Source organism: Corythoichthys intestinalis, chromosome 2, assembly GCF_030265065.1.
Source record: "Corythoichthys intestinalis isolate RoL2023-P3 chromosome 2, ASM3026506v1, whole genome shotgun sequence".
Lineage (NCBI taxonomy): Eukaryota > Metazoa > Chordata > Actinopteri > Syngnathiformes > Syngnathidae > Corythoichthys > Corythoichthys intestinalis.
The window spans coordinates 59,209,164-59,221,724 of record NC_080396.1 but is presented as its reverse complement, the minus strand read 5'-3'; the positions used below and the strand labels follow the sequence as shown (position 1 = coordinate 59,221,724).

The 12,561-nt window shown below is 39.7% G+C and overlaps 1 protein-coding gene across 2 annotated transcripts in view; it reads left to right on the top strand.

Moving 5' to 3' along the window:
• The first annotated feature begins 314 nt into the window (after positions 1–314).
• The window catches only part of LOC130912203 (teashirt homolog 2), an 82,578-nt gene continuing 70,331 nt past the window's right edge, over positions 315–12,561 (top strand). Inside the window, exon 1 of one of the 2 annotated variants that reach the window (XM_057830104.1) lies at positions 315–914. In XM_057830104.1, the coding sequence (XP_057686087.1) occupies positions 801–914 (114 nt within the window). In that variant the 5' untranslated portion in view covers positions 315–800. The remainder of the gene's footprint in view (positions 915–12,561) is intronic. The other variant, XM_057830105.1, reaches the window with a different exon arrangement.

Genomic DNA, 12,561 nt, shown 5'->3' with positions numbered 1-12,561 from the left:
TTCCATTCTGTGCACCACAAAAATTGCATATACAGTATAGTTGAGTGGACGTTGAATTTCCCTAAGGCGTAAGAATCAGAATAGGTACATGAAGCATAATTAGACTGTAAAAATGTGTAATAATAATAATAATAATAATAATAAAAATCATAATATAATAATGAAAAAAAAAGTTATGTTAAACTAAAATTTAAAACCAACAATTACATTATAGACCTTTAAATGGCAGAGAGTGGCAGTCTCTGTTCCTTTAATAAACTGCTGCTTATCTTCTCATAAATGTCTCGCTGCCATCATCATCGTCGTCGTCGTCAGGTCCGGCCTGGTGGAAGGAGGGAATGAGGGAGGGAGGAGTTTTCAATGTTCAGTTTCTCGCGTGGATGTCTGTGCGCTGACATCGCCTCTGTTCTCTGCCCGTCCCCCCGGCACCCAGCAGTCCACGCAAAAAAATATAAACAAGAAAATTGTTTTCCCTTTCCATCTTCATGCCATTTTCTTGAACCCTACCACGCGCAGAGTCCACGGAGGGAGAAGTGGACTCGCACACACGCGGGGAACAGCGATCAGATGGACAAGAGGAGGAGGGCAACCCGTCCCGCGTAGAAGACGGAAGAAGCGCAGATTTTTTTTTTTTTTTTTTAATTGATTCCTTTTTTTGTCTGACTATTTTATTTTTATCTGCTTCGCGCCACATAGCGAACTGGATTCTGTCCGGCTGCCGCCTTGAGAACCACCAGCGACATCAGGAAAAAAACAACAACGAAAAAAGAAACCACGCACTCCACGCGCGTGTGCACTCTATGCGCACGCACGAGCGTGGGCCCGCATTGTGGTTGCACCTGGGCACGCGCGCGAACGGCCACCCGGCGGCACCATGCCACGCAGGAAGCAGCAGGCGCCTCGACGGGCTGCGGGTAAGAAGACGCCTCTTTCAACTCTCGTTGTCTTTTTCTTTATTAGGGACATTGTTAGGCTTGTTTTGCCTTTGTTACCATGGTCACCGCCTCACCTCTGCACATGCACTCCCTCCTCTAGCACGCCTTTCCTCACTCCCAACAAACTTTTTGGGCTTGTTTTCATACAGAACGGTCTTTCAGAACGTTTATTTCTTCATTCTTTTTATTTTTTTCACGTAATAAGTTTTTTAAAAGTTATATAACACAGAGTGCGTTGGATTAGGTACACCTGACAACATAACCTTCCCTCATGCTATACAGCACTTGTCCTTAATGGGGTCACGGATGAGCTGGAGTCTTTCCCAATAAGTGGAGGGGTGCACCCTGGACTGGTCACCAGGCAAGCTCTGGATGCTAAATAGAACGACATACAATATTTAAAAAGTAAATATTGTTCAATTATTAGGTCGACATTGTATATATGTTCATTGTTGGTTGTCTCTTTATGTCCTTTGGTTGGCTGGTAACCAGTTTGGGGCATACCCTGCCTCCTGCCCATAATCACCTAGGATATGTTACAGCACTCCAGTGACCCTTGTGAGAATAAGCGATATGGATGATGAATGAATGAATGTTCATGATTGCAGTTTTAGACTTGCACTTGGGAAAAACATGAAACAAAATGTAACTATTAAAGATAACCAGCTCCTTTAAAGCATTAAAAAAGTATCCAAATTTGGATCATCATCAACTTGTACACCTTCAATGATCCACACTTCCTTGCCTCAATGTGAACTAGTAGCAAATAATAAGTAAGTCATTCCTTGGCTGCATGTTGTGAACTCTCTGTGAACTCTTCGTTATCTACCGGACAGAAACACATTTTAGGGGCTGTAATGTGTATCTGTAATAATAATAAATAAATAATGGATTTTAGCCTGTGGGGATTCTAAGCTTGTTTTCCAAAGGGTGCCATATTCAGCGATCTCCGCCCCCATCACCTCACCCTTTAGGCCGTCTTGTCGCTATTGTCAGAGGATACCCTGTTTCCCCCCCCCCTCTTTCTAGCATTTGAAGCCGTGTGAAGTTATCAGTCTTTATTATGGCTGCGGATGCTGTGAGCAGATGGCGATTATTTTCTCCGCCAATAATAGCGCTGCATTTCTACGTGAGGAAGATACTGAGTTCTCAAAAACACACCTACACACACACTCACACGAAAGCACCTGCTGAGATATGAGGATGGCCAGTTTTCCAATTTATTCACATTTTTGGATTATACAAAATATTTATCCATGAATTCCTTTTGTAATTGTTGTTTTCCCCATTCCTTCAAACAATTTCAAACAAGTTCTTCAAAATATATCTGTGATCAAACCACTGAGCACATTCTCTTCTGTAGTTTGATCTCCAGTCAAGCTTCATTGTTTATACATTTAACTGCCATTCGCGCATGTCAATCATTAAAGCAGCGCCAGTAATTGGTGACGTGTCAATCATTATTGTAAGTGTTATGACAACGACCATATAGAAGTGACATTGCAGCTGCGGATTTAGTGAACTTACGGTATTATGATTTTGTTATTTATGTACATGAAGGTTTTTATTATATATGTACAGTATGGACTATACTTGTGTGTATATATATTGTGTATGTGTTCTTCATTGTTTTTAGCCTCAAGTCTCTGTCAGTCTCAAAGTCTTAGCCAAGAAAGCAGCAACTGTGACTACATAAAATATTTAGAATGAGATTTAGATCTAAAAAGTGGAAAAATAGATTCAACCTCATTTTAATAATTGCAATTTCTTTTTTGTTGCCAACGTCCCCAGAAAAAGTGTCAATATAGGGTATTATGAGACAAAAAAACAAACGTTAATGTTAATTTCTGTTTATTTTGGCAGTGTTAAGTCAATTTCTCTAATTAGCCCCTCAGCATACACACCACTCGATTCCTTTGGCCTCCTATTTTTTGAGTTTCAAAATATGGTCACCCTGGTCCATAGGGACAGTATTTTTCCCACATTTCAACCTCTTCAAAAAAAAAAAAAAAAAAAAAAAAAAAAATTATTATTATTATTTGGAAGGGGGTTGGGCAAACTTTTTAGACGGTGCCTAAGTGATCCTTTTACACGCTCCCTAAATGTGTCGGGCCTCTGCAAGCGTACAAATAAGCCCTCCAGAAGAGTTTCTTCATTGTTGAGGTAATTGTCTTCTGGCTGACAGGCACATTCATCAGTGGCTTAATGGTCAATCAAAAGTTGGCAGGCAGAGTGTTTTCATTCTTTCCTATCCACTACATTAGGAATACTTCATCAAAATGTCGGCCCGCTAATGGCTGTGAAGAGTTCATGACTGACTGATCCCTTGTCTGCAAGCCCCCCCTTTCCCAACCCTCTCTGCTTGAAAATTAACAGCTTTGCTCTTGTGAGATGTGGGCCCGCAGATAAACAAATTGTGCATTAATATTTCATCTTCAAGACCTGCGACGGTGCCGTGAAGCAGTGGAATATTCCCGGCCCTCGTTGTCATTTTTCTCGTTTTTCTGCACCCCTCCTCCTCTAGTATTCTTGAAGGCTCTTTGCAGCTGTAACTCATTTCACTTGATGACTTTACTGAGGTTACAGAGAGTGACGACAAATTGATTACCTGGCAGAGCAAGAATGGAGCGAGCGGAGACGGCGGCTGACAGTCATGTTATAATAATATGTTTAATGATGTGTGCAGCGGGAACAAGGAGAAAGGAGGATGGAAATAAGCATACACAAGATGCAAAGGAATATATTTTTAAGTGTGTTCATTGTTGATGCGGGGCTCTTAAACAGACACTGTCCTTTTTGTTGCATTTCTTTTCTTAAGCAGTCAAGATGTTCCTCTGGGAGTTGTAGTATTTATTAATAGGTGCATATGAAAATGTCAGATCATAAATAAACCCACTGGACACTACATTAAGCACACCTGCACAATGTACTGATATCCTAAATGAGAGCACTATTAAAAAAAAAAATCCAAAACATAAGAATAGAAGCAGTTGAGCTCATATAGTCTCTCTCCGATAAGACCTAACAATTCTGAATTCAATTTCCATACATGCAGACGCACTTTATGTATTTATCTGACTCCGAATTGTTTCATATACCGTAGAGTCATACATTATGTGCTTTGTAATTGTGTCTCTGAACATTCATGAATCGTTATCAAATCAGCACGTGTTGCATCGCAGTACATCAAATCAATGTATTGGCACACCTGTACAACTGTATTTAGAGGTATATGTAGCATATGCATCTATGTGACTTTCCCCTTATCAGTCTGTTTGGGCTTTGGGGGTTATTTTACAAAAACCTAGACCAACGCTTAGATACTACTGCATTGTAGGCAGGTCAAATTAATTAATTTTCCATGCAGTTCATCCGCACAAGGGTTTGGGGGGGGGGGGGGGGGAGCTGGAGCTACCTACAGTGCTGGTCAAAAGTATTGGCGTGCCTGCAATTCTGTCAGATAATGCTCAATTTCTCCAAGAAAATGATTGCATTTACAAATGATTTGGTAGTAATGTCTTCATTTATTTTGCTTGCAATGAAAAAACACAAAAGAGAATGAAAAAAAAAAAAAAAAAAATCATTATCATTTTACACAAAGCTCCAAAAATGGACCGGACAAAAGTATTGGCACCCTTTGAAAAATCATGTGATGCTTCTCTAATTTGTGTAATTAACAGGACCTGTTACTTACCTGTGGCACATAACAAGTGGTGGCGATAACTAAATCACACGTGCAGCCAGTTAAAATGGATTAAAGTTGACCTCTGTCCTGTGTCCTTGTGTGTATCACATTGAGCATGGAGAAAAAAGAATACCAAAGAGCTGTCTGAGGACTTGAGACGCAAAATTGTGAGGCTGAATGAGCAATCTCAAGGCTACAAGTCCATCTCCAAAGACCTGAATGTCTCCGTGTCTACCGTGCACAGTGTCATCAATAAGTGTAAAGCCCATGGCACTGTGGCTAACCTCCCTACATGTGGACAGAAATGAAAAATTGAGAGATTTCAACGAAAGATTGTGCGGATGGTAGATTAAGAACCTCGACTAACATCCAAACAAGTTCAAGCTGTCCAGCAGTCCGAGTGTACAACAGTGTCAACCTGTACTATCTGCCGGCGTCTGAATGAAAAGGGACTCTATGGTAGGATACCCAGGACGACCCCACTTCTGACCCAAAGACATAAAAAAGCCAGGCTGGAGTTTTCCAAAACTCACCTGAGAAAGCCAAAAACATTGGACATTTTTTTCCCATTCTCTTTTGTGTTTATTCAATTCAAGCAAAATAAATGAAGATATTAGTACCAAAGCACTTGTAATTGCCGTCATTATCTGGGAGAAATTGAGCATTATCTGACAGAATTGCACGGGTGCTAATACTTTTGGCCAGCACTGTATGGCAGTAGGCAGAGTACACCCTGAATTGGATGCCAGCCAGTCACAGTGCACAAGTAGACAAACAACTGTTCACACACACACTCATACCTAGGTATGATTTGGAGTGTTCAATGAGCCTACCGTGCGTGCTTTTGGGAGTACCCAGGGAAAGCCCATGCAGGCAAAGGGGGAACATGCAAACTCCACAAAGGAAGGCCAGAGACTGGGATTAATCTCAGAACTGTAAGGCGGACGTGCTAACCACTCGACCATCATGAAGAAAAAAATGAAATAATTTTAAAGTGATCCTCGATTTTAAAGACATGTAGGCTCTAATAAATCACAATTGTTCTCTTGTATTAAAATATGTCGTTAGAAACACATAAAATGTTAAATCAATGGAAATATTTTATAACATTCATTTAGTGCATATTTTGACCGATAGTTGGCGCCATGTTCTGCATGTTCTGCGGGCGCGGAGTGATGACGTAGATGATATTTTTCCAATCGTGTAGCGTGTGTACAACAACTGTGTATTACTGGCTTAACTCGCGAAGTAAAATGCCACGATGTGCTGCTTATGGATGCAATTTCGAGTCAAATAGCAACAAGGAGAGTGATGCGAGTCTCCACAAATTTCCTGTTGACAAGAAGAGGAGAAAGGTTTGGGAAAATGCCTGTAGACAAGCAAATCTTCCCAAACAACCAAGGCTTTGTTGTCGCCATTTTTCTCCTACCGCGTTTGAGGATTTTAGTAGATGACAACTAATGAAAGATCTCACCGGAGCGGCTAGATATAAGCGCAGACTAAAACCAAATGCTGTTGCAACTATTTTCCCGCACAAGAAGCCTCAGCCTGCTCGGATATCGAGTGAAATGCGCGCAATGAAGCGAGACGGACGAGACACTCTGGCCGCCCTCTTAAGCACCCAAGCCGCTCCTGTCGCTACAGCGGGAGGCGAACCTTCGGGCGTACCGCTAGTCACAGAGGAAGCTAATAATTCACCTCTACTGTCAGTTCATCAGGCAGTGTGTGTTCAGTATTCAGCTAATATGAGTGATGCTGCCACTCAAACTGATCAAAGCACGTCCAATGCAATTCATTCAATGCAACACAAATGTCCCAACCCCATTGATAAAGCAATAAATTCTCATCGCCGGAATGGCATACATGTGAAGTCAAAATCCATTTTAGGGGACTCCCTCTGAAAGCTCATCGCGAGAATGGCAAGAGTGCCAAACAGTAATCAGAGAAAAGGGTGGCTACTTTGAAGATACTAGAATATCACACGTTTTTAGTTATTTCACCTTTTTTCTAAGTACACAATACACACGTGTGCATTTGTAGCAAGTTATAACAGAATTCACCGGCGGAAATTATGTTGGCACGTTGTGTGGTTGGGGGGGGGTACTTTGTGAAGGGAACAGCTGGAAATAACTGTTACCTTCCGCGGGTCGCATGCCAGACAGACATTGCTATTTCTTGCAGCCTAAATGTCAATAAAACAACGCGGATTAGCTCCGTGGTTTGATACTCCGCATCCTTCCCTAGCTCGCCACACATTCATAGTTTTATTGCCTTCAGTGAGAGTTTATAATGTCAATGGTCAAGAAAATAAAAAGGCACGAATGCCAATGTGTTTTGGCCTGTACTGTATGTAAAGCATACGACAGCTCTGGATGCTAACAATCTACACAATTATATTGGAATGAGTTTGATGACGCAATAACTCACCTTGAAGATCTGCTGACAAAAACCTGAGTTCTCGACAACATACGCTCTCTCGCTCCGTTGTCATCGAGATGCACTTGCCGCAAGTACACCAGAAGTTTAGCCCAACTCTTGCCTCATCAGGTATTTCTTGCTCTGCATTTCGCCTTTGCTGCTCGTCTTGTGAACGACCGACAGTGCTGTCCTGCTCTTCACTTTTCCGCTCTGGTTCAAATTGGAAGGGACGAACTGACGAGATGTTGCAAATGAATGACACGCTGAAGTCCGGCAGCGGGATTTGTGACGTCACAGCACTGCGACGTCAACAACCATGGCGAACAATCAGTTAAAATAATTTTACAAATTTTATTAAAACGAAAACATTAAGAGGGATTTAATGTCAAATTATTATAACTCATACTAAGATGTAACTTTTAAGAATTACTTGTCTTAAAACTAGAGGATCACTTTAACAAAAAATAAAGGTACCGCTAAACAGGTTTACCAAATTCTTGAAATCACCTTAAATCACTAAATCCATTGAAGCCTCCATCCTTGGTGTATGTATGTGTTGTGCAAAATGCATGCTGAAATAAAGTAGCAGATACCAGTAATAGTACCAAAACCTCGAGTACCCTTTCAAGACAGGCTATTGCTCATATTTACACTTTGGTCAAGTTGTGTGAAATAACATTTAAGAATGTGCGAAATGATTGATTTTAATACATAATTCACACCCAAGTATTGTCCAGATGACCAGCCCAACTGTATAAAAAGTGTGACCAACACTATAGTCTAAAAAATGCAATACAGCTACATTGACGTTAGTGTCGTCATGTATAGTGTCATTAATTTGGGTTGCACTCAACTAGCAGACTTAATGTAGTTTGATTAAATACTTAAGTGTATTTCTCTTTGCTTCGTATTTCTGTATAGGCTTCAACTGAGAATGGCAAAACATGAAGTTAAATAGCACTTTTTCAAGAGGATGAATGCTTTTATTGGTTAACCAAGGAACATACCACAATTAAATGTTTATCTTCTAATACATCAAACATCATACTTTGAATGAAGAAAACCATCAATATGAGAAAATAAAGAAAATTGGGCACTTGAGTTTCACGTATTGTGATGTCACTTTTTATTCGTTAAATTTATCCAAATATTTATAGCCTTGATATTTTTCTTGTTGTGATGTTTACCCACTCTGCTCTCCTTTAATTGCTCGATTGCACGTATGTTTTTAGTGGCAGGTTAAGGAAGAGAAACAATTAGAGTGTTCACTTTCTTTCCCTTTGTATCTTCCGAGTTTCCTATTGTACAGTGCTTACACGTGGGGTTGAGTTGGTTTCCTCAAAGTGATGAGGAGCAACCTAACTAACAACATTCTGATTAGGTGGTTTGGTGAACAGTTTCATTTTCGATAGGGCTGCAACTAACAATTATTTTCATAATCGAATGATCTGACGATTAATCAAGCAATAATCAATTAATCGGATAAATGTCACTTCTTTCAATTACCTTCACAATTTACCTTGAAGTTGTTTTTGGCATGTTGTAAGTAGCAATGAGGACAAAATGGATGACTAGTCCCTTGAACAGTCTCGGTTATCAAATTTTTTGGCAATTTATTGATCGATTAAAGCAATTAGTTGTTGCAGCCTTATTTAGACGCTAGTTTAGACAGTAAGATGTCAGAAAATTGGCAAAAATGTGAATTGTTTTTTTCCAAAGTGAAAGAAGATTTTTGTTCATGTCCTACGTTGACTTGAAATCTGATAATATTCACAACTGAGAAGTTATATTTGTTATAATTTCAAGACTTTATTCAAGTTTAAGTTGAAGAAGGTCCTAAACGATTAATCGGTTATCAAAATAGTTGTCGATTAATTTGCGAATCAATTGATTGTTGATTAATCCATTAATTGTTGCACCTCTAACTCTCATTCATTCATTCATTCATTCATTCATTTTCAGAGCCGCTTATCCTCACTTGGGTCACGGGGGTGGTGGAGCCAATCCCAGCCAACTATGGACAGTAGGCAGGGTACGCTCTGAATCGGTTGCCAGCCAATTGCAGGGCACAAGTAGACGGACAACAATTCACACACACACTCATAGTGCCAATTTATAGTGTTCAATCAGCATACCATGCATTTTTTTGGGATGTGGGGGGAAACCCCCCATGGAGAAAACGGAGAAAACCCATGCAGGCGCGGGGAGAACATACAAACTCCACACAGGATGGCCGAAGCCCAGGATTGTACCCTTGATCTCAGAACTGTGAGGCAGACGTGCTAACCTCTCTGCCACCCCTCTAACTCTTGATATTGCATATTCTTAGCTACTGCATCTATTTTAGGTAACAATGGCTACCTACAGTCATTTCTGCACGATAGAGTGCACCTGACTATAAGCCGCACCGCCCAAATTAAAATACACCCACACAAAAAAATACAAATAAACACCACACCTGACTATAAGCCACACTTGTCCATGTCATAAAATTTGGAATATTTACACAGAGCGATGTTGCACAAAAACATTGATTATTAAAAATATATTTATTAACAAAATTAACATCAACATGCTGTGTGCATCCTCCGCATTCATATGCAACTGCCTGTTAGGGAAGGGAGAAACCACAATTTTTGTTCTCTGAGGCAGTCTGAAACTATGAAACACATACCTTTAAAATACACATAGACTGATTTAGAAAGCATAAATAATAACATCCACTTTACCTTGACATCTGTGCCTGTAGCGGATGAAGTACTCTTAAAAATCCGAATAATAAGCCTATTTGATGAACTCTAGGTGAACAGCTATCAGCGCAAGCATAGCAGCTTTGTTGTACCACACTGTGGCTATCCGTCCTCTTTAAATCTGTCAAAACACCTACGCTTATTCTTAAACAGTTCTTCTGTAATGACATTAAGCATCAGACTGAACGTCCTCTGAGTGCTGGTGAAAACGGCTAATTAGTGCTAGCATAGTGTCCTGTAGCAAACAAAGGATCCTTTTAAATGTTTCATTTGTGGTAGCACATAACATTGGACAAAACACTATTCATCTACAAAATCCCCAGGGTTTTTGATGAAGTCTGATGAAGCAGCTGGTTAGCTTTGTCAGCGGTAAAAGAAGCCGAGATGTATAACAATCCATGGTTCACCTTAAATGGTTCCTTTATATTGGGACCAAGAGTCTTTTCCGGACAACAAGCTGGCATTTACGTTGAAAAAAAGCTTTCTCTCTCAAGAACGTAGTTTTTGGATTGCTATGCCACTAAGCTGAGGATGCATTTGTGTTTGATAGCGTGCGCCGATACACACGGGAACTCAGTGGAACACTTGCGCTAGTTGTTAGAGACTTTGAACGCACCCCAAGTGGCAAGTACGTCATCATGACACACTGGGCCGCGGAATAAAATGAAATGAAATGAAAACGTACATTTTATATTTTATGATACGCTGGGCCGTGGAATAAAATCAAATGAAATGAAAACGTAAATTTTATATTTTCGCAGATAGAACATGACCCCCCCAAAAAAAGAAACAAAAAAACAAACAAAAAAAAAACAATAAGCAGCTTCATTATAAGAGGAATGGAGAGTAAACAGCTGTTTATACTTAGTCTGAAAATTACAGTAATTTATAATATTTTGGGAAATGGTTTCAACAGGACAAAAATTAATCTTGTAAAATCTTCATTTATGGGCAAATTTGAACAATAAAAGTGGATCAAAAGTGTTTTGGAAAACAGCACTTAAAGCCTTGTGGCCCTTCAGCAATGTGAGACTTCATCAGCCTAGTTGCTCTTTTACGCAGTTTAAAGGTGCCGTAATAGCACAAGGTTCATGTTTGAGTGAAAGGAGCCATATGTTACTGTGCGACTCGTGGGAGGATCCCTTTCGCTGTTGTTGTTTTTAATTTTTACAATAGCGCTGTGCCTGTAACCCAATTTGCTGTTAACAAGATGAATTGGGGTGCAGACAAAGGCATTAAGTGTTGCAGCGCCAGCTCGTGACTGACAGCAGCTTGTGGGAATGGCCTTGCACAAATTCCTCCTAAGTGGTTAGTTCAGAAAACATCCCAGCATCAAGACAGATGTTGTTGATCTACTTAAGGTGGGAAAAGGTGGTCGAGTTCGAAAGAGAGGCAAACAAAGCATATTTGTTTCTTTTGTAAGAGATTTTAAACCTTCTCTTGAGCACGATGTGATTCATTTGTTCAGTGAAATGCCCTTTTATTTATTTATTAGTTTGGTGAAAGGAGGGAATTGGGAATTATTTTTGATCCGAACAGATCATTTTTCATACACGACTACAAAAATCACACATTAGAACACAGATCTCTGGTAAAGCTAAAACAATTGACTTTCGAGCACTTAAATATTGCACTCTATTCTATATCTATATCTTGACTATTTGCCTTTTCAACTCAAAATTACTCTGCAAGAAAATGAATTGAATTGAAATTACATATTAAAATTGTAATTTAAAAAATGAGGCAAAATGTATTCAGCCTGCAAAATTAATGGGTTCTAACTTTGGCCTAGTTCCTAATTTTTGAAAAGTTTGGAGGAAAGCAATTAATGCGTTATCCAACCAATAAACAAACAACGATCAACGTGACCTATTTCTACTGATCTGCAATATTTTGCACTACATTTTGGCAGTCTTCTGTTGGAGTACCAAGATTAGTGGTGTGTTACCTAAAGCTTGATGAAGTCTAGTGTTGATTGGAGAGCATACTGTATAATGCTTACTCTGAGAATAGGGGCAAAAAATATGAAAAAAACAAACAAACTTTGACTTATAAACACAAATGTCATGTTACTTTATTTTGATGGTAATATGAGAAAAACTTTAGTGTGTTTTGGGGGGGACAAAAGTTTGGCTCGAGGTCCAGGAAGTTGCATAGTGATGCAATCATTAGCGAGCATTAAATCTTTTTCTCCACGACGAGGTTGCGTCAACAAATGTTTTGATCAAATGCAGTCTCCTGAGCGCGGCACACTTTGCTGCAGCGTTTGCAGTTTTAGGCTCTCCACCCGTAGAGATTTCCCATAATAAACTACCTCTTCATCAGCGACTTTTTACTGTAAAATCATGAAGAGAAATATCAAGTCAGGTGAGATGGTGGCAGGTGCCGCTAGCAGTGTGCTCTAGCTGTTGGTACTTTGCGTGCACATGTGGGTTACGGAGTTGTGTTTTCTGCATGACGAGAAGCAAGACTCCTGTGCATGACCAGATGTTCCCATTATGTTTGAGTGGACAGACAGATTGTGGACGTATGCACATGGACACAAATGCTTATACTATGTGTATGTAAATGGATAGACAGATCTTCATTTATTTATTTTTTTAGACTATATGTAAATACAGTACTGTACTTGTTATGTACATATGTCAACAGATATTTGTGTACCATGTGAATGGTCAAACAGGTATTGACAAATTTCTAAATTTCATGTATACATGAATAGAAATACATTACAAGACGAGTATGTACATGCACAAGGATGCGTTCCTATTTG